The sequence below is a fragment of the Carassius auratus genome, chromosome 6, assembly GCF_003368295.1.
Source record: "Carassius auratus strain Wakin chromosome 6, ASM336829v1, whole genome shotgun sequence".
Taxonomy (NCBI): Eukaryota; Metazoa; Chordata; class Actinopteri; order Cypriniformes; family Cyprinidae; genus Carassius; species Carassius auratus.
In genome coordinates this window covers 9,727,949-9,753,650 of record NC_039248.1, presented here as the reverse complement: position 1 = coordinate 9,753,650, position 25,702 = coordinate 9,727,949, and the positions used below count along the sequence as shown (strand labels likewise).

Sequence of the window (25,702 nt, the reverse complement as noted above, 5' to 3'; positions counted from 1 at the left end):
AGTCTGTTTGACGCAACTGTCAAAAATTCAACCAAAAATTCAGTTAAACAGAATACAAACAGAAACAGCTGCTATTCATTAATTTGCCAATCAACAGTCATTATATGACAGCTGCCCCCCCTCAGTTTTACCATTTTAATAACTGCTTTTGATTTCATGCCTCTGAGCCTATCACTGATGCTGATTAGTTTGGACAGAATTCCCGAGAAGACTTTTTAGTAGGGACAGACTGAAACTTGAAACTATAATGCAAAAACAGGAGGAATCGTGCCAGATTCATCGTGGGTCTTTGAGGTTCGACGTTTAATGCACTTAGCATAGAGAAAAAAACCTAATGCACATAACAAGCACTGAATTTTAAATAAAATAATAAATTCAGATTCATGCATAAGATGTGTGTGTCACAAATGTTCCAAACACAAGCAAGTAAAGCTGCAAAAAAGTTATGGAATAGACTTCCTAACAATCAAACAGACACTCACACACACATACCCACTTTTTTTCCCACAATATTCTGATACATACAACTCAAAGTATGGTATGACACAACTAAATATTCACACACACACTCATATTTATACAGGAAACAAAATACAGAAAATTAAGTAATAATAAAAACGCTGACAGACCCTCATGCACACACACACACACACACACACAGACAAAAAGAGACATTTGTATCTAAAACAACCACTGGTCCACACATCTGTAACATTTCTTATTAAAATATATAAACACACATGTATGCCATTGTGTAACGAAGACACATGTTCACACAATCACAAAGGATTATTTTTCTAAATAGGACAGTGCTCTCTTATACTTTGTATCAGATGGTATTTAAAAATTAGGGCTGTCAATCTCTTACACATTTTAATCAAATTAGATGCATATAAATATTCATATTAAATCAATATACAAAGTGGAATAAAGTGTAATTTTATGAAAAGCGATGAGGTATTGATTTCTAAAGTTGCAAAATATATAAAATTGATCCTATAAGCTTAAATTACTTTGATGGTTTGAAAATGTTCTTTTTTTAATAAGGTATTTAGTCAAATTGATTTGGTGTCAGGGATTTGGTCGTATACGTCACACTTTTCAGGTCAAAATTAAATAATCGACACATTTGAGAGCACTGTCTTATAAATAATCCACTTGGTGACACTTTGCCTCTTAAACAAGAAAACCGCTGTGAGCATAAAGTCCAACGCACGTTAGCTAACACAACACCAGAGCACAAAGGTCCAATGCAACGTGGCTAATGAAACACCAGAGCACAGAGAGCTGGAACAGGAAGTCACAGCAATGAGACATTAGGGAGTTGACTGAAAGCTTCAGGTCATGATTGGCCTTATGTGTCTGGATGTAAGGTCTCCAGGTTCGGCACTCAAAATGTGACTTATCCCTCGTATGCCCCATTGTTTTGCCACATTTTGGATGGGCCCTCCTATGTTAGGCACGGAGGTTACGGCATCTTACTTACATCAAATAATCTCTCTATATACACCTCCTCATTGACCTTATCTCTCAGAATATCCTGAGAGTGACGGACAAAGGTCACATAGCCATCCGCAACGTCCATCCCTGGTTTCTGTTGAAGAGGGAAACCAGAAACAGAAAATGTTAGTTTTGTATGGATTTGAATGAAGAAGAAATATTAAGGAAACTATTTAAAATTTTTCATACTCACTGGGACATCCACATATTTTGATGCTGCTTTCACCTGAAATTAATAAAAAAGTTTGTATCAAGCACTTCTGAGTAAAATCACTCTCCTTTTAAATAAGTTTAACACCTTAAGTAATTTTCAATGTACAGTAAAGCTAAGCACCACAAAAATGACCATATTAAGTGCAAATTATATTTAAAGAAATTTGCACCTTTAAAAATCCATTATGGTTTCATATTAGAATTGTAAAAAAGGAGATAATTCTTACCGTGAAGGAGAGGAAGGAGGAGAAGAGAGTTCCCTCATCATACCTGGAGATCTTGGCAAGTACGCTCTCCAGAATGGCCACAAACTGTTCAGGTGGCACAAAACCAATAACTCAATGACAAATAATTCAACAAGAGTTATACCGATACAGTACTCCCCTTGATGCCAACCATTTTCTCAAAACCTACCTTTGCCACCAAAAGGGAAATCATGTCTTTTACACTCTCTTCAATAAGTTCATCAATTTGAGAGTGGTACTGCTTCTAAAAAGTAATGACAGATTTGAATACTTAGACAAACTTCTACAGTGGATTTATAAAGACAGAACTCAGCTGCAGCTTTTTAAACCAAAGATAAATTAATACAGAAATAGAAAGTATGGTCAAATCCATATTCAACATAAAGTTGCCGGTGCCTGTACAACCAAATTCACACTTGTATGCCATTAAAATACATTGATTTACCAATTAAAACATGCACCCTTGAAAAATGAAATAAAATAATGTCTTTGACCCTACATGAAACTGTAATTAATGGAGGTGTTATTTTTCTCATAATTTTCTGGACATCTTGTATTCTAGATATATATTTCTTTGAAAGTATTCTCACAAAGATTTGCATAATGTTATTAAATCCCAGAAAATGTATTAGGTTTCTTTGACTTCTGAGGATGATGTGGAAGTACCAGTATAGATCAAGCTTTTTATGTCACAACAGTCAGAAGTTTTGCCAATTACCTCCTGGCCCAATTCCATGGCACACAGTTTAGCAGACTGGTCCTTGGCATCCACCATCACATTGAACATGGTACATAAGGACAGTGGGATGCGGAAATCTGTGGAACGGCTGCTTTTGGTCAGCTTGGATTCAAATGCTGCCTTGGTGCTGTTGACCAGCAAAAGGTGTGAGGTAAATTAGTCATCTTGCATGAAATTTCATTTCAAAGACATACTTTTAAAATCTTCATGTATAGCTTCAATAGTTTTGTTAATAGAGATACTATTTTACCGTTTAACGCTTGTCTCAATCATGTCACTTGACATAAGCCTCATACGGTTATCCAAATGTTTGGCAAACTCTTCTTCTGGCCAATGTAGGTCCCTGATGAAGGTCTGTAGGGCATCCAACTTCCAGAACAGATCTTCTGATGTTCCAGAGCCATTGCTGCCAGGTATAGTAATTTATTAGAGGTCAAAAGTCTCAAATATTAAGGAATTAAGAAAGATGCAGAGTATCTAAGACTTTATAAGATTGCTTTATTTTAACCACACACCAACTGGCGCTCCCAAAATTTGACCCTCAGAACTGGAATGTTTAATTAAAGGGAATGTAACAGCACAATCAGTGCATGGAAAAATAAAACACAGGTGTGTTTACAAAACACATCAATAACCTTGCATTGTTGCTTGGTTATTATACCTTATAGGACTGACTTTAATTCATGCATACTTTGCTCTGTCAATTTGGAAGGGGTCTGGGAATGTCATGGTGAGAGAAAGCTTGCACAGACAGAGTTGCAAACTAACAGATGTTAAATAAGATGGTGCTTTAATATGAAGCTAATGCTCTTAATGACATCTGTTACCTAGTTGGAGAATCAGTGCTTTCTTAGAGTTAGTGTTTAATGTTAAAGACAACTCTATATGCAATGTAATTCTTAAAGGGATAGTTCAGCATATTTGTAAATTCTTTATCATTTACTCACCCCTATATCACTCCAAACCTGTCTCCCTTCTTTCTTCCTTGGAACACACACACTGCACAAAGATATTTTGGAGAATGCTTTTGTCCATACAATTAAAGTTAAATAGGGTCCAAAACATTAACTTTTATTGTATGGACAAAAATTGTTTGGAGATGTTTAAAAAAAAACTCAGAAGATTTGGAATTACATGATGTGAGTAAATGATTTTAAACCTTTGGGTGAACTGTATGTTTAAAACAAATATTAAAGTTGGTAAAGGTTAAGGTCTATTGACAAAAATGGAGGAACGATCAAGCTCTCTCTCATCACCCACACCCACTGAGACTAGGAGCTCCCAAAGTCAAAACACATCATGCAGTCAACTCTGAGGACGCTGCCATCCTGAGTAGAAAGATGTGTAATAAGGGCCAGGGTTAAAGAGTTAAAACATAAGAGTGAATTATGTTTTATGGGGACTGCCACAATCTTGGAATTTGTTAGGTTCAAGACCAAGTAGAACTGTTTGAAATTCCTCATTGAAATGGGTTTGATTCGGTGACCTTATACTGCAAATGTGATCTTGTTCTACTCTGTTTGTTGAAGAAGCCAACTCTGATGTTTGAACTCTTTGGGTGTTAGTTTCTACTGCCTTGGATGCCAGCTACACTGAAGTAATATCTGCTTCAGAGCATCAGCTACCAATGCAATGACAGAGCTACGACCAGGCAGGGAGTTGCACCAACCCACACCCACTGGTACATACCACACAAAACAAACCCAGCGTCTCTTCATGTTTAGAGCACCTTTTCTGTCTCAGATATCCTTCAGAATAATTTTTCTTACCATTGACATTCTGATGCTTATACCAGCTCAAACCCTAATGTCCCAGCATAATTCATGCAGGCACTTATATAAAGCATTTAAATTTTAAATATTAGCTAAATATTGACTACAACAGAACTGCTTAGAAATGAAACACTAAAGCAACTTTTTGAAATGACTAAATACTGAGAAAAACAGAAATGAGGAGATAACTTCCAATTAAAAGAAAACTTGTTTTTCTTTTTTTTTTAAGTTGCTTTAGTCTATCATTATTGTTTTATTCATGGCTTTAGTCCAAAATTAGTTGCAAAGTGTGTTAACTTTAAGGCCATCTACTTGTTAGTTTGTATGATAGAATTTTATGTGAATACAAAGCATTGGCTTGGCTGTAGGTTTGGGTTGCAATCCAGATCTCACCACCTCAGTCTAAACTCAATGGCATGCACATTGAGGAAAATTAACAGCTTTTCAATTCTCATTTTAAAATAACAGATCACATGAGCCTGTCTGTCAAATCTGTCTGACTTGACATGAGAATGATTCTAGAGGTGAGTCATCTTTCCCTGTAGGTATTCTATATCCAATAGAAAGAACTCAGAAAGTCTGATATAGCCATCATTTAAATGTCTTTTAACTACTGACAAGTTTAGCAAACATCTTGCAATTCAGTGATACTTAATGGTAAGTTAACTAACCCCAAATATTTTCATGCCAAGAAGACTTTTGAATGCAACAGATCTCAGGTAAATGCATTGAATACACACTCAGAGTCATATATAGCAGCCATCCAGGACGGAGTGGAAAAGCTAGGCATTTGTGGAAGGTTAACAGATAGTCCTGCTACTGGCACGGGAAGATTTGGTACTTTGGGAATTTGGAGGTTCACATTTGGTAGATTCACATTGGGCAGATTACTTGTTAAACTCCTGCAGAAACAGACAAAAAAAGAAACAAAAAATCCATAACAGTGGCAGTGTGGAATGCTGCAAATAAGCAATGTAAGACAGTACAAAAAGGAGAAACTGAGAAATGGAAAAGAGCATCTTCACACATAAAGAGCAGACACATAAAAACTGGTCATTAAATGTAGGGAAGGAATCTAGAGCACATTTAAACAGAAGACCTGAGTAGAAAGAAACTTGTGGTCAATATTCTCGACAACAGCACACTTATATAAAAAGAACGTAAAAGCAGAATTTTTCCACAGGAAGAACAAACATCAGCTTGAAAGATCTGAGGACAGTGGTGGGGTTTTAGACTTACAAACAGACAACAAACAAATGAGGAAAACCATACTGACATATGATTCTCAAGGGCCATACACTTAATTGACAGAAAAGTATTCTGTTAGGCTGGGAATATTTGGGTAGGAGGTATCTTTTCTAAAGATAGCAGGTTATCTAAAGATTGTTATCTGTTCACTGGGAACTGGTATGAAATCATTAAAATCAACACGCAAACCAAAATCAAGCATGACAGAACAATTGATTAGGACACAAAAAGCATTCTGTTTAAAGCGCACAATATGAGGGTTAGTTCAAAAAGAAAAGATGGAAACCTGCAAGACACTGACTGAAGTCTTATCCTGATAGATTGTGGACTTGTTGAACTTCCTCTGATGTTTGGCAGCTTTCTCATATAAGGCATGGTTAAAGAGGTTACTCGAAGGAATGACATTTTTCGCAATGGCGTGAACAAACTTTCAGACTTTACCTGAGAAATCTAACTGAATGCTAAACAGTTTCATTTGATTAGCTGTATAATTTTGCAGAGGATATGTCTGTCCCTGCAATCCCAAATATATATACACAAGTTGTTTTTTAGATATTTGTTTTGTGATGTTTTTGTCCTGAAATGCCGGTCACTGCACAGATTGTTGAGCAACTGGTGGTCTTACTTTACAGGCTCCCATGACTCCCGCTCAAATCCCCTGTGAATGGACTGAGCGATGGAGGATTCCATAAGATCCACATATCGCACCACAAGAGGGGCGTACAGGTCCTGCAGATGTTTGTGGAACTTTCCATTACACAGGTGATCTGTAAAACCAGAAAAAAAGTAGGTTATGACAATTATGAAAGTGACATGCCCAACTTTCCAATTATAATCACTTAATTAGAATGATAACACAGTAATTTTGGGGATTGACAATACTATCAGAACTGTTAACCAAATGTTGCAAGAAAAGCTTACAGTCGGTACGGAGGAAATCGTTTAGAAGCTGAAAGAGTGGGAAACTGTCCCAGCTCTCGGGAGACTGGATCTCAAGAGCTGCATCCATATCAACGCCATAGAGCGACAGGAAGTTCTCGGCATGCTCCACCATCAGGTCTGACCACCATGCAAAGGCCTTGATAGTCCAGTAAAGGAAGAAAGAATAGAAAAAGAAGCAGAGAGTTAGAAAATCACAAATGCATTGGATAATCTCAGGTAAGAAAAAGATTGTAAACTGGTTAAGTGTCTGCCATATGGTATTTCACATATTCAGTTTATAATTCTGCTTCTAAAGTAATGGCTCTTCATTTTATCAGTAAGAGTTCAAATGAAGAGAAGTAAGAGTTTTTGTTCTAATTGGTTCACATTTTGCTTCAGCGTTAGAGGTCATTATGTTAATTAACTAAATAGATGAGGCTTTCAAGTAAACAGTTTACAAGGGTTATGGTGATCAGTTTACCATTATTGACTTTAAAACGTACATTAGACCATTTATAAATTTGCAACACAGAACATTATACTATATATATATATCTATCTTTCAAAACAAAGTCTAAATATTGTAAAAAAAAAGAAAAGAAAAAAAAACACCTTTCACCATAAGAAGAAATTGATGGATCTTCTATAAATTATTGCATATCTTTAGAATTCAGAGGCCCTCAGAAGAAACATGTAAGTCCAAATAAAAGGGAAAAAAACTACTTTAATAAGAGGGCCTGACATTCAAGTATAAAAAAATGACAATACACCTTAAATCTTGTGTTGCAAATGTGTGCATATTTGTGACCGGAGGTCATTTTTCCTATATCAGGTTAACTCCCAGTGGAGTCAAGATGCCAGAGGAGGTGCAGTTCTCATGCAAGTGAGGTAGAAATCCCTGCATGCTTTTGCCCTCCAAATGGAAGATGTAGTTCAACCGTTCACATCACTGCATCCCTACCCTTGGGATGGGGATGTGTCTTGCGATCATGCAACATTGCCATCCCTGATACACCAAAGTCTGCAAGCAAGCAGTCGACTTCTTTACTTGGCAATGCATATGGTTTGCCTGAATATTTCTTCTTTAATCTCTCAAAGTGACCATATATTTTGGGCCTGTAGTGGGGTATTGAGCTGGAGTTTCTTCGATCATTCAGGCTTGCTTGCAGTCTTGGCATAAAACACTTTTCTTCTAATTAAAACAACCGACCAGTGATAAACCCATTCAGGGAATTGATCAGCCTTTTTAAGAGGCATAATCCTTCCCTTTGGTTGCATGCTCTGTCCTTTTTTACCCCTCTAAACCCATAGCTTCAAAGAGCCCGAAAAAAATTCTCCCAAATCCGTTCTGCTATAGGGATAGCAAGCTCTAAGACTAGACTTACCATAGAACTTACCTGTAGACTTCATAATACTTGGAAAGCTACACTGGTCATAATGTTGGGACCAACAAATATAGAATTTGCTAGTGTAACAGTGCAATGCAAATAGCTGAGCTTAACCAGACAGACAAGTCGAAAGTGGGATAGAAAGCGATAAGAGGCGCCAAATCCAAGCAACCCATGAATCTTTCCCCAAGGCCCTTCTTGCTAATCTGGGTAGGTGTTAACATTAACACCCATCTTGACTAAATACAAAAATCATACTTTAAATTAAAATTAGCAAGAGCGGCCCTGGGAAGAGGGCAATGTTATGACATTGGTTTGGTCATTTTGAGGAATTGTGAAGTCCATGTGCACTAGCAGAAGGCAACACATCTAATTGGGAGAAGTTAGGGTGACACAACTGGGTGGCGGGTGGGTAAATGTAAACATTCTCCTGGAAGCAAAGGAATCATTGAGCATTGACCTTGCCAGTCAGGGACACAAGCCTTACAAGTTTGAAGGGAGACTTGACAGGCACAATGCTGAGGGATTAAGACGAACCCATGTCAGATGCGGCAAAACATTCCCTCACGTTGTGAGTAACGGGACATTACAGGGGAAGGGAACCCTTCATAGCTCATGCACAAGCCAGTAAGGGGCTTTTTCACTGCATTCATTTTGACCACATACCTCTTTTCCCTGCAACATCACCATGGAGTGAATGGTGAGGAAAAACATGAACATGTAGAGCGTGATGTATGTGCAAAGTGTTAATGTGTGCACAAAATGTTGATTATAAAAATTTTTCTCAAAAAGTTTAGATAAAAAGTAACAATTGCAAGATTTAATTCAAATGGAAGATATAAAGTTGCAATTACTGTACGTTTGGTTGAAATGGCTTTCTATATTATATTGTATGATGCCACCACTTGGGCAGTGAACCATTGTAGTTTTACAAAGTAACAGATCTACAGATGGTTCTACCATAATGTCTTAAACTAAAATATTTAGCTCATTTGTGAATCAGTGTGTGAGGAGGGCGATATTTAAGAATTTCCCAGAAACCCAAGAGACCAACTCTTTATCTCAGTTTCATCATGTTCTTTAAGCACCGTCTTGCCCCATTCCACCCAGACATAACAGAAAAGCCCTTAACTGCGTGAATCGACATGCTTGAGGGAAAAGTTACACTATGTGATGACAACTTAGGGAAAAAAGAAACATGATACTGTACCGACTGGTCTCCTGTACTTGTGACCGCAGCCTGTTAAGCATATTCAGAAAGATACAGTAAATCTGTAAATCTCAGGAAGACCATGGATTACCTTATACTTTAAATTGCATCTCGGAATAAGCCAATTATGCATTTGTTCTTGGAGTAGTAAATGCTGAAACATGCCAGTTATCTTAATTACAGCTGAAACCCATGCTTGGCTCTCTATTCATAATGCATCTTCAGTTATGTTCAGTACTAAACATTCCAATGTAATCTGTCTAACATTCAGAACACAGAAACAGTCTGTATATTCTGAGGCTTTCTTTAGAATATAGATCCAGGTAAAGTGGTTTAGTGATCTGGATCTCACGGGAGAGTGAACTCTTGCCGTTTCACTCATTTCCACCAATACAAATTGCATTGTGCAAGCTGCAAAGCTGACTTTTTTTTTATTAGAGAGGAGCCACTGGCCATTTAAATCAGCTCTATTTTGTATTAAATAAAAAAGAGAGTGAATGTGGGTGAAACGGAGAGAAAAAGTCCAGACTCACCTCAGCATGATGGTCCTGGTTCTGATGTAGAACCTCAATGACTAACTCTGCCAGGCGGATGACATGCTCCAGTTTTTTAGCAGGTGTAGCTAGGTTAGCTACATTCTCTGGAGCAGAATGATGGGAAGAAGAGGGACGGTTAATATTACAGTGGTTGATTAATATATTTATCCTATGAATCTCTGATGTCATGAGCACTACAATGCAGTCTGAAGAAGCGAAGGTCATAAATACCTAACTGAGCATGCAGAAATTACAACACTGTTGATGACACTCATAACACTTCAAGAAAGGATGCCTAACTGATATCGGAGAAAATAATGGACTTTTTTTGTAATCTCAGAGGCAAAAAAAATTATTATAATAATAATAATTGTTTGGCAAGCTTGCAACTAAATTGGGGTTCAAAAGTCTGAGACCACAAGTGGTTTTGCTTTTTTCATAATTGATACAGACAGTATATATTTTGTGATTACAAAGTATATTATTAGCATAATAGTTGAGATACAAAATTACCACATTTTCATAGTATTTTGGTTTCTCTTTTTTCCCAGCAGCTTGAGCTGCATGAACTCCAAACCTCATAATCATGTTCTCCAGCATGATTTGATAATGTTTCAAAGAATACCTTGTGCATTAATGTACGCTAAGATGAAGAAATGCAGAATCTTTACAATTACATATTTACATCATAACTGTTCCTAAAGCCTAAAATGTCAACTCCAGGTTTGAATTCTAGATGTTTAATGTGGACACAGACATTTGGACCCCACTGTAAAAACCTTTATGATAATACTGCATTTTTATGTATCTAGTTAAATTACTAATAATTTGTAGAACTTCTCGATGCTGTCTAGAATTTAAGGTCAACACATGAGAGAAAAAGCAGACCAAATTGTCAGACATATGCAACACTTTGATGAAATGAGGACATCTGGGCGGACACACAATAGTGTTTCTAGTTTAACACATTACCAACTTTTGTCTGAACAAGATGAAATGAGTAAGACAAAAAAAATAAAAATTAAAAATAAAATACCGACCAACTCAGCAATGCTGAGGTCTCCACTAAAGGAGAAAAGAAAATCTTTAGTATATTGACTGAAATGCTACTTCAGTCATGAAGGACATTACTTATTTATCATTTAGTCTGACTCTTTAATCTTGGTGTCTATAGAGTGTGTAACGTTCACTTTTATGCCATTGGTTTATCGGTCTGTTAAATTCATGGCTTATTAATGGGGTTGTGGGGCACTGTACTGAAATTTACTACACTATGAACCATTAATATCTGATATAAGCTCATTCTAACTCTTCCTAAGGCCATGATGTCATCAACACAACATGATAAAGTAATGACAATGGATTTAATGATAATCTAAGATTATCATTATCCAAATGTCATACTTTATCTATTTTCAATGTGTCTAAAATGTTCTGGTCATGTCAAGTTTCTAAGACCAGGACTGGGAATTAAAGAAGCAAAACATCTCTTAAACCTATAAAGATTTAAAGAAAACAGTTTGCAGCAAAACCAGTTGAGAAATATTTACTAAGAAAATCTATGGATGCCAAGATTCCGATATTCTTCAGTTCCAATCTTATTCCCAGTACTTCAGTTAGAAACATTTGCATTCATTCTACCCTCACATTTTAACACATTGAAAAGACTGCCACTGAAATATTTGTGAAAGATAGTATTACTTCTTGTAAGTCTGCATAATGTAGCACCATTAGGCAGACTATTCAGTGATAAGATTTTCAGTTTTTATTTCTAAGATCATAATATAACACAAAATAAGTTTTTACCCAAATTTTGTGTATATTTTTATAGAAGAATACTATCTTCACAAAAAAAGTACAAGGGAGATCCTTGTGTCGTGGTGTGTACAGGACTTTCAGACTAGAAATTTTCCCTGTAATTGTGTCATGTGCATGTGCCAGGATGTGTTGAAGGGGACAGGGGATGACGTCAAACATAGCTTCACCTGGATCCTTCTGATCCTTTAGAGTTTTCTCAACTTGAGAGAGAAAGAGAGAGAGAGAGAGAGAGAGAGAGAAAAAGAAAAAGAGATTTAGAGCAACATAAGAAGAGGGAGAAATAAGGGAGGAAGAGAAGGGAGAATTGGGGGAGGAAAAGGAATTATTCCTCAAGGTGGCACGGTTTAGCCCAAAGTTGGTGCAGCATCCCTGGTAATTTCACTCTTGGTTGCTCTCCAGAGAATTATTGTGTATTTTATTTAGAGTAATAATTAAAAAAAAAGAAAAACAATGGCAAACAGACACACATGTAGATATTTACCTGGAACGACAAGAACAAAAACACACAGCAAAATAGCAACTTAACGACATACTGAACAAAGAGACAATAGCCATTGTTCGGTCGCATGACAAATCAAACACAGTTGTAGTAATCATGAACAAGACAAACTTGTGATGTTGGAACACATAAGTCATAGCTCGTACACGGGTGCTAACTCCTGCTCTCCCGGAAGCTCAGTCACCTGTTGATGAGTCTGGAACCCCCCAGTGAAACCACCTACCACACCACAGTAACGATATACACTCAGACAAAGTAAAATAGCGAGCAAAGTAAAAATGCATTCAAGTCACAAACATGAGCTTCAACCAAAAACGAACAAGAGGAAGCTGAACAGATGCACCAGTCATGTCGTATTACAAACAGATGGAAATCTCTGCAAAAGGAATCGGAACGTTACGGATCGTTCTCTACTCAGTGTCTGTCGTCTGTGTGAAAATGGCAAAACAGTAAAGTTCCAAAAAGGATGTGACATGGAGGACTGAGTTGATGAATGAAAGGTAAAGAATGAGGGGTGCGGAGTTGTTACTCACGGATGGTTAAATCCATCACTTGTGTAGCCAAGGAGTAGACAGGATGATCATACATTTCCCTCTTTTTTCCTAAAGAAAAAGAGGATTCCGGCATGCAAGAGTTTGGGGTCAGAGGAAAGGGGGTCAAGGGTTGAATATGGTGAAGGGATGTCTTGTGTTAAGGGAGGTTCTCATCAAGAAATCAGTTGTTGGAAAAGTTTAATACAACATAATGTGATGGTTAAAACCCTTAAACCACAATCACCCTTAAATTCTCACTTAGAGACAGTAAAAATGAGGAACAAAGTGGAAGTGGATAACTTTTAAATACGCACTACTGTTCAATTGTTTGGGCCCAGTAAATATTATTTTTTTTTTTAATTAATGCTTTTATTTAGCAAGGATGAATTAAATTGATCAATGTTTTTTTTATTTTTATTTTTTTTTATAAAATGATAATAAAATGTCCTTTCAAATCTCTACAAAAATATTGTTTTAAACAATAATATCAAAATCAGCTTATTAAAATGGTTTATGGAGGATCATGAAAGTTCAGCTTTAGCATTACAGGAATAAATTTACTTTTTTTAGTACTGAATAAATAAATGTAAAAATATAAGAGTTAATTTAAATTGTAATAACATATCACAATATTACTGTTTTTACTACATTTTAATCAAATAAATGTAACCTTGATAAGAGACCTAAAAAAAGTTAAATCATACTGACCCCAGAAATCTGAACAGTAGTTTTTGTTGTTCACCCAAAAATGAAAATTTTGTTATTTGAAACACATACAGTGATTTTCTTTTTTCAGTGGATTTTACTGATATTAAATCGACTGATTTGTATGCAACTTTTTCAGTGTTTTTGTACTTTTCAAACCTTTTCAGAACAACCAGACAATTTTGTTGTATGGAAAAGTGCTGCTTAGATAGACAGGAAAATATATTATTTGTGTTCCACTAAAGAAAAGAAAACAATATGCATTTCAAACAGCAAATCTGAGTAATTTATGGCAGAATCATATTTGGGTGAGCTGTTGTTTTAAGGATATTGCACCAATTTCTTGAGGGAATAAGCATCCAAAGGCCCTGATACCGTGTTCTAAAAGATTGTCAGCCATTTGTGGTTTGTCACTCTGGTCGAAATAAGCAACAGAACCAACGATTTGATGAAGTAGAGGGTATTAATCCAAAAAGAGGATTTTAAACATCCTAAAAAACCAGCCCACAATGCCTTCTACTCCTTTTCAAACAGACACCTCTCCTTACTGCCCATCTTTTGCTTCTTAGTAAGCCTTTTTCACGCTTGTTGCCCAACCTGGAATTGTTTCATGAATGCTTCTCTCTTCATCTCACTCCTCTTTCCCTCAACCTGTTTCCTATAATGGGCTCTTCCTCCCTTCTACTGCTCCTTCCCACATACTTCATTTATTTCACTGCAAGATCCGTCCCCATTTCTACATCCCTCTCTGACTAATTTTCCTTGTTCCTTTTCCTCCTCCGTAACCATTTCTCTACCCTGGTGTCATTTATCATCCTGATCTGAGCCATAATAATAGAAAAGAGAATGTGTGGAGAGCATCTGAAAAATGTCCAATAGTCTGTTATCGCAGCAGATAGGAAACGGTAAGAAGCTCTTCTTTGTGTGGATTTGAATGCATTTTTACACACAAGTCCACAAAAGGAGAATGGACAAGAATACATTTAAACTTTTCTTGAAAAGAAAGAGAGAAACAAAAGCAGTAATTGCCTTAGAATAAACAAGAATATTATTCCAAACAAGACAGATGCTGTGCAGTTCAAGAATGTAGTCTGGTGGTAAAAATAAAATAAAATAAAATAACAAAAAATATATGTATATATTTACTTGCAAACAACCAAAATACATCTCCAGTTTAAACAAAAGCATTAGTTACTCAAACCTAAATTTATTTTCCTCTCCCAAACTGAAAGCAGAAGAACAGATTATTTACTCAAAGCACATTATTCAAATATAGACCACAGTTTATGCATTAAATTGATTCAAGTGGCTGGAAGCAGAGGGAAAAAAAAGTCAAATAACAAAATTCCCTTCTGGTTCAAATCATAGCATGGTTAAGTGCTTTAAAATCATAATGCTGTGAAAGAAGAGGGCAATGCAAGTCACCTTCCACTCTGGCGTAGTCAGTGATGCGCTGGTAGTTAATTTGAGCTGCTTGCTCTAAGCATTTACGAATGACAGCCTTGACTTCCTCTTGCGGGACTGGGGTCACAATGTCCTTCATAAGCACCTGTGAAACAGGACAAATCCAAATTCTAGTGGCATAAATTTTGTTGTCCTGGCATGAATGAGTCATAGTTTAATTTTTTTTTTTTTTTTATGTGCAATGATTCATGGCAGAACAAGTAAACAGACAGGCGGTACTGAACAAAATACCATCAATTGCTTCTCTTTTCCTTCTATTGCTGCTACTCTGAATCTATATAAGCAATGTTGTCATTACCCTCTCCAGCAAAGACAGAGTGGCTTTCAATGCTCCCTCAGGGCGACCGAATGGAAAGCAATACCTACAACAAAATAAATTACATAGAAAATTGTAGAAAATCCTATACAATTATTTTTTTGCATGTAATGTTCAGCTGTTCTCAACTGGTGGGTCAAAAAAATGGGTTATGGACAAGAAAAAAAAACAGTGCTACATGTGAATAATACGATGTTGCTGAAATGCAACCCCTTTGAAGAAAAGAGAAAATGCTTCTCATATATTTTATGGCTGACATCATTAAATTCACTGACGTCAGTAAATTAAATCCCTTTAAAGAAAAGAGAAATGCTTCTCACATCTTTTATGGCTGATGTCAGTAAATTCAAAATATTCAGTATTTTTCTCCAAATGAAAACCTTAAAAAAAACTGTAGAAGGTAAAAGACTGAGCAAAATGAAAACGCATCCAAGGTGTCTTGTTTGAATTGCACAGGCTATAATTTGAGCTCTGTTGGTGAAATCACATTGATAAGATTATGCACATAATGGCTATGCACTCCTCATATTCAGCCTAATATAATATTTGGCTCATCATCTGTTCCATGCATTAAGCTGATAAATCATTTACATTTTACATTACATTTACAAAACCTTGGGTTTCCCTACTTGCCTAATAATTTGCACATAGTTGGACCTATGCGGTCCATGGTGATATATTTTTTTTACTGTATGATTTTAAAACACATTTTTCATGAGGTGTTGGATTGCCACTCAATGTCCAATATAAAATCAAAAGAACTGCTGATGTATATAGTCTTTCTGCTTGTGAAATGTTCAATAAAAGTCTTACATCTACATACTCACCTAAAGTTTGTGATCTGATTCTCCAGAAGGACACGTAATCGCTCTTTGATTTCCTCAAACCGTTCTTTTTCCTCCACCGTTACTGTTCCAAGACCATCAGGCCTGTTTTACAAGCAAAACATGCCATTATTTGCAAATTGATTAGGAAAAAAGATCAATGTTGAGTCAAGAGGAAAGTGATACAAATCAAAAGAAACTCTTGAACTGGTGTATTTGTTATTACAATAACTAATTATGATACTACATAATTGCTTTTTAAAGTCCTGTATATTTTCAGTGAAAGCTAATCACACCACATTAACATTTCAGTATGCAGTATATAACACTTGTAACAATAAAATACAGGCCTGGCACAGTGAGTGCAGAAAGAAAATCTAACCAGAAGCAATGTCTGGCTTTCTTAAATCTAATACACTGGCTATAAATGTATTTGTACCCAGCAGATGGGACCTTGATGTGATACTCTCGGGGCGCATTGTTTCCAACTCATTTTTTTATTTATTTACAGCTATTGATGTTACAATACTCCACTTGGGCATCATATTGCATTAAAATGTATTTAATACACACTCAGCTGCAGCACAATAATAAATATACTTTCAACAAGTCAGTGGGAAGAGAAACCTAAAGTAACCATGCTGTACAAGTGCACACAGGCTTGAATTCAATGAATTTAAAATTATCCTACTTATTGCAATGAATCGGTCTGTAATATTGCTGTGAAAACAATCAAGCTTTTAGGGTTATTCATTGTCTGTTACATGCGTTTACACTTTTAAATTCACATTTTATGTTTATTGGTTGAAGGGTGAGTAGAATAATGTAACTTCATTGTACCTAGTTTTTGAAATGTATATTATTGTGGTCACAGACCAAACCCTTGATTGATCATAGTCTTACCTTGTGCTTTCAGGGGCCAGCTGTGTTTTACATTTCCTCTTTTTTTTAGACTCCTTTTTTCCGCCTGACTTTGAGCCAGCCCCCTGTAACTCAGACCCCCTCTGACTATCAGGAACATGTAATGAATGAGCAACACAATGAGATTTCAAAGTAAAATAACAAAAGGAAAAAAAGGAGAATGGAAAGTGTAGTGGCTGAAAGAATACTGCTGAGGTTCGAAAAGTAGAAAAGAAATGAAAAAATGATTGAGAACAAAAGACACAACAAATCAAACAAAATTTGGCAAAATTATAAAGAACATTCACAGGGAAAAATATAATAAATGCTAAAGCAAAAGTGCAAAAATATGCTGATGACTTGCAAAGGGCCCTTGGCTCTCCACCCTTGTTCCTGCTTCCATGATCCATATTTCTCCCAACATCTAACATCTAAGTAATACGGTGCATCCGTATGCAGGCCTGTACCTGTTGCCATGAACATGGGAGGCACAAAACGCAAAGCTGTAGTGCAGCAACGTTGGGTCGATCATGTTTCCGGCATCTGCCCTCTCCAGAAGGTCGCCAAGATAACACAGATGTCTGTGGCATCCTCTCACCCCATTCCGAGCGCAATATTCATCCAGAACAAACACCTGACCCGGGCTAAACCATCCCTACAATTCCAACAAATGGGTAGAGAGTTTGGAAATGTTGCATATAGTTGTTTTGCATTGAAGTCAGTGCAAAAAACCACTTACCAGACATGCAAAGTTGTCATTTAGCCTGTGGTCCAACGTGAGCCTCTGCACCATCTCGAACAATGAGGCATGGTCAAAGCTACATGGGTTAGCTGAGATAAACTCATCCATGCCGTGCTTCTGTGCCCTGTCAGCATCTATTCCAGCCATTCATGGGAGAGGAAGGGAGAGGGGGTGGGTTCAAGGAAGAGGAAATTAGCAAACAGCAAGGAGAATGATTTGTTCTCCTCCCACCACAAAACTAAACACCTAGAATGAGTACTCTATGGCAAATCAAGGACATTGAGCTTTCACATTGTCAACTTGCAGCAAAAGTCAAGCAGAGTTCAATCGGACCTAGCAAATGTGGAACTGAGTGGTAACCCTCAGCTCACATTCAGTCTAGACGTGCATGCATGAGCTGATCTGGGCGTGGTCTCTTCCTGTTCTCTCAGTCAAAAGCTTTTCAATGTAAAAGCCACCGATGGCGTTGAGGAAGTGGTGCAATTCCAAATGATGAATTTTCATGTATTTTCTTTTGCATGGATACAATAGATTCTGCCATTCGCAATTTCAATAAACACTTATTTCGAGAGAGAAGATGGATTGTGTGCTCGTAAAAATACTAGTAGCAAAAAAATCAATCAGGGGCTTATGTTAGCCATTTTTGACATGATTAACAAACATGGAATTGTCTACTGTAAAATTAATAACTAAATACTGTATACTCAAAAGTTTTTTATTATTTATGATGATACTGAAAGACCAATGAAATGGCTTGCCAAGCACAGTTTTCTTTTTCATTCTAAAGATTTGATTATCAAAATATGTGGATTACAGCATATTTTTTGGTCTAATTTCTGTTAAAAGAAAAAAAAATTAAGTGATTTATTTTTATTTTTTTTTACATTTACTAGCATGTAAACTACCATTTAAAAGTTTGGGGTAAGTTCATGTTTTTGGAAGAGGTTTATTTAATCAAAACTACCATAAAAACTGCAATATTGACCATTTTCAACCATTTTAAATTTTAATATATTTTAAATGTAATTTATTCCTTTCAATGGCAAAGCTGAATTTTCAGCATCATTACTCCAGTCTTCAGTGTCACATGATCTTTCAGAAATCATTCTGATATTCTGATTTGCTGCACAAAATACTTTTTGAAGAAACTGTAATACATTTTTTTCAGGGTTTCCTTGAAAAAAACAACAGAATTTATTTAAAATAGGAATCTTCTGTAATGTTAAAATGCCGTTAATATAACTTAAGATCAATTTAATGCATAAAAAGTATAAAAAATAATATAAATAAAATACTGACCCCAAACTTCTAAACAGTAGTGTAGATGCTAATAGAAATTACATAAAAGCCATAAAACAATTTCATGGGCTTTTTAATATGCTCAATGGTGGGTAAAAGTCAACTAATTAGTCTTTGCAATTTTCTAAGGTTCTATGCGCGTATATTTGTTGAAGAAAGTAGTACAAGAAAAGTTATTTAAAAAAAACTGGCCCCTTGATGAATTACCTTATTAGCAACAGAATGATAGAATCTAAATCTGTGCAGTGATGAGCGTGCTCTAATGAGAGAAAATGTGAAGAAAGAATGTGCATCGTGTTAGGCCAATGATTAGGGCGAGTGTATAGATAACAATGATCTCACACCTTTTTTTATGAAGACATATGGCTAAAAATAAAGTGCTTAATCTAGTGGAGGACAAATAAATACTATCCAGATCTGTTTAATTAGAGGAACTTGGATCAAGTTATGTTATCCTTTGGCTGAGTAAAGCATTGCTACAATTAAAAAGACATAGACTAAATTAAAAGAGAAGACAAAAAAGAAAGAATAGAGGCACAGGAAAAGACACAGGATTGAAGGAATGAAGAACTCACTGAGGAAATTAGCTAGATAGACAATGGATAAATTGAATGGGTTGAGAAAATATAAACATGGCAAAGAAGCCCTATGACTAAGGAACTCAGGATGATAAAGAAAAGAGAAAAAGGAAGTGTAAAAATATATAACAGACTAGATGAGTTATATTAACCATGGAACTGTGAAGAATTAAGAAAAGATAAGATAAGCTAATTACAGGATAAACCTATGAGATTTAAGGATTTATTAGCCTTATTCATTTGCATTTTTCATTTCATAATTATACATTAATTAAAATAATGTACTTCTACAATCCACACAGTTTTAAATCGGCTTATGCACAACCGTTGTGCTGCATTCAAATAAGGCTAGGACTTATGGGGATGCTAATAAGCTAGGAACCATTATTAATATTATTTTACTACTATAAAATTATTTTTTTGTGGATGTATATGATATTAAATTGAAAATGGGTGTCTTTTACATGCAGTAAAACAGTGAGACACTCCACTGTGCTTTCCATTGTCATGCAAGAAAAGGAAAGAGGAAGAAAAAAATTACCTTTCCGCTTGCCTATCCATTAGCATTCTGTATTTTTCTCTTAGCATTTGCAAGTTGACAATACTTGAAAAATTTTCAGTGTATTCATAAGGGTTGCTGAGCACACTGACAAGCAAGCCACTTCAGTGGCATGCCAACAGGCTAGCATTACGGTTCTAGTGCAGGTACACGGATTTAGCAGGAAGCCAACAGAGGCTAAAAAGTAATTAATTCATTCTCTGTAAGGAATGGAGGATAATCAAAAAAGGAAGAAAATGAACTTGTCTTTCCATCAGCATCTGAATGGATAACATGACATCAAAATGCTCAGGTAGACAAGCAGTATAAGGGCAAACACACAGGTGCAAATAATGAACTATAGTACATCTCTGCTAAGCTCTACATTGGGTTTAGGGACCACTTCAAATAGGCCCATTTCCACCGGACGAAAGATAATCAGGAGTATTTCTCGGTGAGGAGGGATGGCAGTGCCTGCTCCTTCACATTGGCATTCAGAATACTCCACTTACATATTTGCCAACTCTTGTGAAGCTCAAGTTCAACAATAAAGAAATTAGTTGAAAGGCAAGCGAACCCTCAAGAGTAAAGTCCAAGCAGTGAAAAATGTTACCGTAGACAGAACTGATTGTCAAAATGCAAAAGAAACTCTAAAATTCTCAGAATTGGCTCAAAATATTAGCAGTCACATTTTTTTTTTTTTAACTAAATGCCACCAAATAGTCGATAACCAATAGAACAAGACAGACCCTCTTCCACTTTACTCTGAGGGGTCTTGTGATGCCAATGATGTTTATGTAGAGAAGGCAATTATGCAAATAAATCATAAACCATATTAACTTAGCTAAATGATAAGTACAAACGCACTAATTTACATGCAACCTAAACTGGCAAGAATAATGAAAGTTTTTAGTTTTAACCATTATCAAAAAGTTCAACGGAAAAGTAAAATAAGCTACTTTGGTCTAAGCCATGAGTAGTGAGATTTGAAAGGAGCAGAAAAAGAACAAGAGAAAAAGGATAAAGAGAGCACGTTGCATTGGTCAGATAATGGTTTTAGGATTATCTGACTGGTGCTAGCTAACAGGTTAGCACTTACCCTTGAGTCCAGCTAGAAGACAGCAGGGTAAGAAGGGACAAACCAGAATAACATAAAGACTAGCAACAAGGCTGAAGGAAAAAGCAGACACGAAAACCCTGACTCCACTACAGCTGCAGGACTAAGGAAGGGTACAAGCAAAGCATGAACGGAAAAAAAAAAAACACAACGTAAAATACAACGACCTGTATTCAACATGATAGTGCAGTTTGAACTGGTGGGTGGTCAGATTGAGTAGTGAAAGAAAGAAAGAAAGAAAGAAAGAAAGAAAGAAAGAAAGAAAGAAAGAAAGAAAGAAAGAAAGAAAGAAAGAAAGAAAGACTATATTTTGGTGTTTTACGTTGTGCTCTACTGCAGCTGATTTTGACAGGATTCTCACAGGTGCACTGTATTACTGATACAATCTAAATCACTGGAACATTTACAACACTGTACTGGCAAATACACTTACCTTCAGACATATATTTGAATGCTGGTCAAATGTGTAATTGATGCCAGTATCAGCTTCTAAATTAATTCTATGAAGGTACTGCATCCAATAAACAAGAGAACAAATCCATTATCTATTTAAAGTTCAAATTATAAGCCATAAACATAATTCAGGCTGTCAGCGCACCTCAGAATATCACAGCTTTCAAGTACAAAAACATTGGTAACACTTTGCAATAAAGTTCTATATGTTTAAAATAGCTAACATTAAATAATATTTTCAGTTATTTATCTATAGGTTAATGTCTACATATACATATACATTTTAACAGTTCCATAAATTAGCATTAGTAATGTATTCTGAATGAACATTAATTATTTATATATTAACATGTATATTTATATTAACAATATCCTAGGTCAATAACCCTCCTGAAGGAGGGAACGGAGATGACACGTCAGTGACCAATCTACTTCCAGTTTAATCTAAATGAGCCAATGCACATTGGCATGCAATTATTGCATCAAGCTGCAACTGATCAAAGTGTAAGCAGTGTGAGGGACCGACTGAAAGGGAAATAATGTTTCCAAAGTGAACCATATAGTAAAGTGTTACCAAAACAAAAATACTCAGGGATTGCACTACCATTTAAATTTTAACTTTATCATTGTGTGTTATTATCATACTTAGTAATCAATCAGAGTTAATAATGTATATTTAATATATAAAATCAAATGCGGTTATCAGAACCTTCATAGTATTCCAGAATCTGCAAAAACCTTCTGCAGCAAAGAGATTGCTTGTTGGTGTGTGTATTGCATGTTTTATATTCCACTACTCTGTGCCATTCAAGACCACCTGGGTTGTGATAAGGGAGGGTGAAACATTTACACAGTGTAATAATGTTTCAGAAGGGAGAGGATCTGTCTTATAGTGAGAAAACTGAATGGCATCTGAACTTGAGGGAATCATCTGACCACAAGAAACATTCACAAACAGGACAAATAAATCAATGGAAAAACACAGAACCTCTACCTTTAGATTTTGTATATGTGGTTAAAAGGTGAGTTATATTTAACTGAAAACTTATTTGAACAGTGTAACAATTCCTTTAAGACATTTTGTGATATAAGACATTGCTATGGACAGATGCTGAATTAGATGCACACCAAATGACAAGGTTCTGAATAGCAGGATCTATTATTATTCTGATGCTTCAAAGTGATTTGATATCAGTGTGAAGGACTATATTTTTTTTACTTTAACAGGTGTTTAAATTGTCGGTGAGAACATTTAGCAGAAAATATATCTTTAATAAAAGGTGTTAATAAAAGTTTTAAAGGGACAGTTTACTCAAAAATAAAAAATTCTGTTATTATTTACTGATGCTTGTGTCATTCCAAACCCCCAGAACTTACTTTCTTCTGTGCAACACAAAAGGACACAGCATGAAATTGCATGCAAATCAACAATTGACAGGGTTCAAGCTTCCATAAAATCATTAATTAAGTCTTCTGGAGAAATATAAATGCAAAAAGTATGTGTTCTACAGAAGAAAGTAAGTTGTATGGTTTTGAAACAACGTGAGGGTAAAATATATCATAATGTTCATTTTTGGGTTAACTATACCTTTATAAATAGAAAGCTGGTATTGGCTGACCACTTAAATTTTTTAAATCTATTTTATGTTAGCTGAAAAGCCTTACATATGGATACTAAAGCGAACCAGGAGTGCATAAGGGCAGTAACAAAGACATGGACATTAAAATAAACACATTTTCCCACTCTACACACTTGATCTTACCTTTTCCTGCTACTTGTGTAGTATGCTGAGAAGGTAACATTACTATGACATATTGAGCTACTAATTCAACATGAATTAATTATTCATTATTAATCTGTTCTATCTGCTGTACTTTAGCCCGAAATTTCATGTTGTCACTTTACGTGAGTGGTTATGGGGCATATATTATATTAAAAACTCTTGCTATTTATTTAATTTACTCGCCATCTCAGCTTCAGTCAATTTTTGTCCTCACTGACATTGTGTTGAAATGCTTTACTAGTATGTTTACTTACAGAACTGAGAGATGGGGGCATCCATCTGCGCCGCAGCTCCACCCTTAGAATTCAGTTTCTGGACCTGGGTGGGTGGGACGGGTTTGTGTGATTGGCCAGTAGCTCGATACATAGCCTGCACCCATAGGATGCGGTCCTGCTCATCATCACTGGCAAAAATCACAGTGTCACCCTCCTTCACTGCATTGAAGAAAGCCCGGCCTCCATCCAGACCTGTACACACAGAAATAAAAGAAGTCAACAAAAAAAAAAAAACAAAGATGTAGTTTATTACATTAACTACGGACATGTTCCACTGACGTCTGAAAACCATAAAGAAAGAATAGTTTCATGGAAGTCTGTAACATAAGAGTAATCTGTGTCTGTAGGAGTATTACCTGGCTGTGGGTCAGTGTAATCCACAGTATAGCCATCTAACTGCAGCAGCTCCTGTGGTTCTGACTTCTTCTCTCGATAGCTGCAAACGGCAAAGGTATACTGACTCACCTGTAGGAGAAAGAGAAACAAATAGTATTAAAATGCTTAATATGCCATATGAAGCCCATTAGATTGTCTGTGTTAAATCTGTGTCATATGAGCTACTTAAAATTGTACATGGTTTATCAGGCCCTGATGACTGCAAAGGCATATTGAAGCCGAATCAAAACTTTGTTACATTCATCATATTTTTCACTCACTCAGTTTAAATATATAAAAAGATATACCTGAACCAAGACAAAGAAGCGCTTCTTCCATCGTTTCCAAACATTTTTGCCAACAGCCCATAAATACCTAAAGGAATAATCACAGTATTTTACTTCAACTCATACACACTCTCATACACTACCATTCAAATACTTGGGTTCAGTACGTTTTTTTTTTTTATTATAGTTTTATTCAGCAAGGATGCATTCAATTTTTCAAAAGCGACAGTAAAGACATTTATAACGTTACAAAAGTTTTTTATTTTAAATAAATGATGTTCTTTTGAGCCTTCTATTAATAAAAAAAACTTCACAGTATTTATTTTACAAAATTTCACAATATTTTATTGCTTTTACTGTATTTTTACCAAATATATTCAACCTTGGTAAGCTTAAGAGACTTTTAAAAGAAAAAAAAAAAATCTTACTAACCTCAAATGGTAGAAAGCAATAATGTACATAGTGTCTCATCATATCATGAAATAAAAGATGTAATGTCTGGATGATACTGTCTTGAAATGCGATCTCCAAATGAACTGAAGACTTTTATTGATGAGTATTCCTCCCCCCACAAAATCCCTTACCCACAAGCTTTCATGTTCTGAGGTTTGTCCATGCGCACAGCCAGTTTGATCTTCAGATCTGGATCAGGGCAGGCCTTGGTCACAGTCATCTTGTGGAGCTCTGCCTGCTTTGGGCTGTTTGGAGTTGGGTGAAGAACCACCTAATCGTTCAACAAGAGAGAATCATGATTATAAATCCATCTGATCAAAATTCATAACACCAGACTGAGCAAGCACAGAGTGAGAAACAAAGCTATCACCATTAATAAAAACAGCACATCCAAAATTAAACTTCTGTAATTATTTACTCTGTCAAATGCTGTTCCGAACCCGCATGACCTTCTTTCAGGACACAACTTCCATTTTTGGTGAGCTATCCCTTTAACATGTAATCCTATAGCTAGTGTCTGCCCTAGAAACTCTAGACATTTTCACACATGAAGCATTTCGTAAACGGATAAACTGGTTGTGTGGGTATGGGAAAATATCGCTGAGTCTGGGTGTGAGGCTTTGAGCTGATAATGACATATTACTTTGCCAGTCAGCGTTTTCAGAGAAATTCTCCACAATCAATTAATTTTGGCTCATGTGGCTGTGTACTAAGAGTTAAACTGTTCAGCTCTTCTCTTAGCACCTTATCAGAGAAGAGCCAGTTTTTCTCTCTTATTCTCTCCTGTGCTTTTCATTCTCTTGTTTCGCTGTCTGAAAAGTTGGCATAATCGATTTCTTAGTTAGAGTAAAAGGTTTTAATAATGCCTGTCTACTTTAGTCTTGATGGAGACACATTTTTTAAACTGTTCCAATCCAGCATCCGTCAAGGTCAAAAAGCATATTAACAGTGTCATAATTAGAGGACCCTC

At 36.0% G+C, this 25,702-nt stretch overlaps 1 protein-coding gene across 17 annotated transcripts in view; it reads right to left on the bottom strand.

The window, feature by feature from the left end:
* Positions 1 to 25,702, bottom strand: part of LOC113095412 (calcium-dependent secretion activator 1) — a 74,392-nt gene that overhangs the window by 3,832 nt on the left and 44,858 nt on the right. Inside the window, exons 8-31 of one of the 17 annotated variants that reach the window (XM_026260934.1) lie at positions 24,864 to 25,003; positions 24,301 to 24,367; positions 23,974 to 24,082; positions 23,597 to 23,809; positions 21,088 to 21,099; positions 17,571 to 17,707; positions 17,299 to 17,486; positions 16,835 to 16,939; positions 15,935 to 16,036; positions 15,090 to 15,153; positions 14,753 to 14,876; positions 12,623 to 12,691; positions 9,770 to 9,876; positions 9,237 to 9,266; positions 8,693 to 8,701; positions 6,639 to 6,795; positions 6,343 to 6,484; positions 5,210 to 5,371; positions 2,948 to 3,103; positions 2,677 to 2,824; positions 2,128 to 2,202; positions 1,941 to 2,024; positions 1,694 to 1,726; positions 1,487 to 1,594 (exon numbers count right to left, since the gene is read on the bottom strand). In XM_026260934.1, coding sequence (XP_026116719.1) covers positions 1,487 to 1,594; positions 1,694 to 1,726; positions 1,941 to 2,024; positions 2,128 to 2,202; positions 2,677 to 2,824; positions 2,948 to 3,103; positions 5,210 to 5,371; positions 6,343 to 6,484; positions 6,639 to 6,795; positions 8,693 to 8,701; positions 9,237 to 9,266; positions 9,770 to 9,876; positions 12,623 to 12,691; positions 14,753 to 14,876; positions 15,090 to 15,153; positions 15,935 to 16,036; positions 16,835 to 16,939; positions 17,299 to 17,486; positions 17,571 to 17,707; positions 21,088 to 21,099; positions 23,597 to 23,809; positions 23,974 to 24,082; positions 24,301 to 24,367; positions 24,864 to 25,003 — 2,541 coding nt within the window. Of the gene's footprint in view, positions 1 to 1,486; positions 1,595 to 1,693; positions 1,727 to 1,940; positions 2,025 to 2,127; positions 2,203 to 2,676; positions 2,825 to 2,947; positions 3,104 to 5,209; positions 5,372 to 6,342; positions 6,485 to 6,638; positions 6,796 to 8,692; positions 8,702 to 9,236; positions 9,267 to 9,769; positions 9,877 to 11,757; positions 11,791 to 12,622; positions 12,692 to 14,752; positions 14,877 to 15,089; positions 15,154 to 15,934; positions 16,037 to 16,834; positions 16,940 to 17,298; positions 17,487 to 17,570; positions 17,708 to 21,087; positions 21,100 to 23,596; positions 23,810 to 23,973; positions 24,083 to 24,300; positions 24,368 to 24,863; positions 25,004 to 25,702 lie in introns of all 17 variants that reach the window. The other 16 variants (XM_026260956.1, XM_026261004.1, XM_026260943.1 and 13 more) reach the window with 16 other exon arrangements.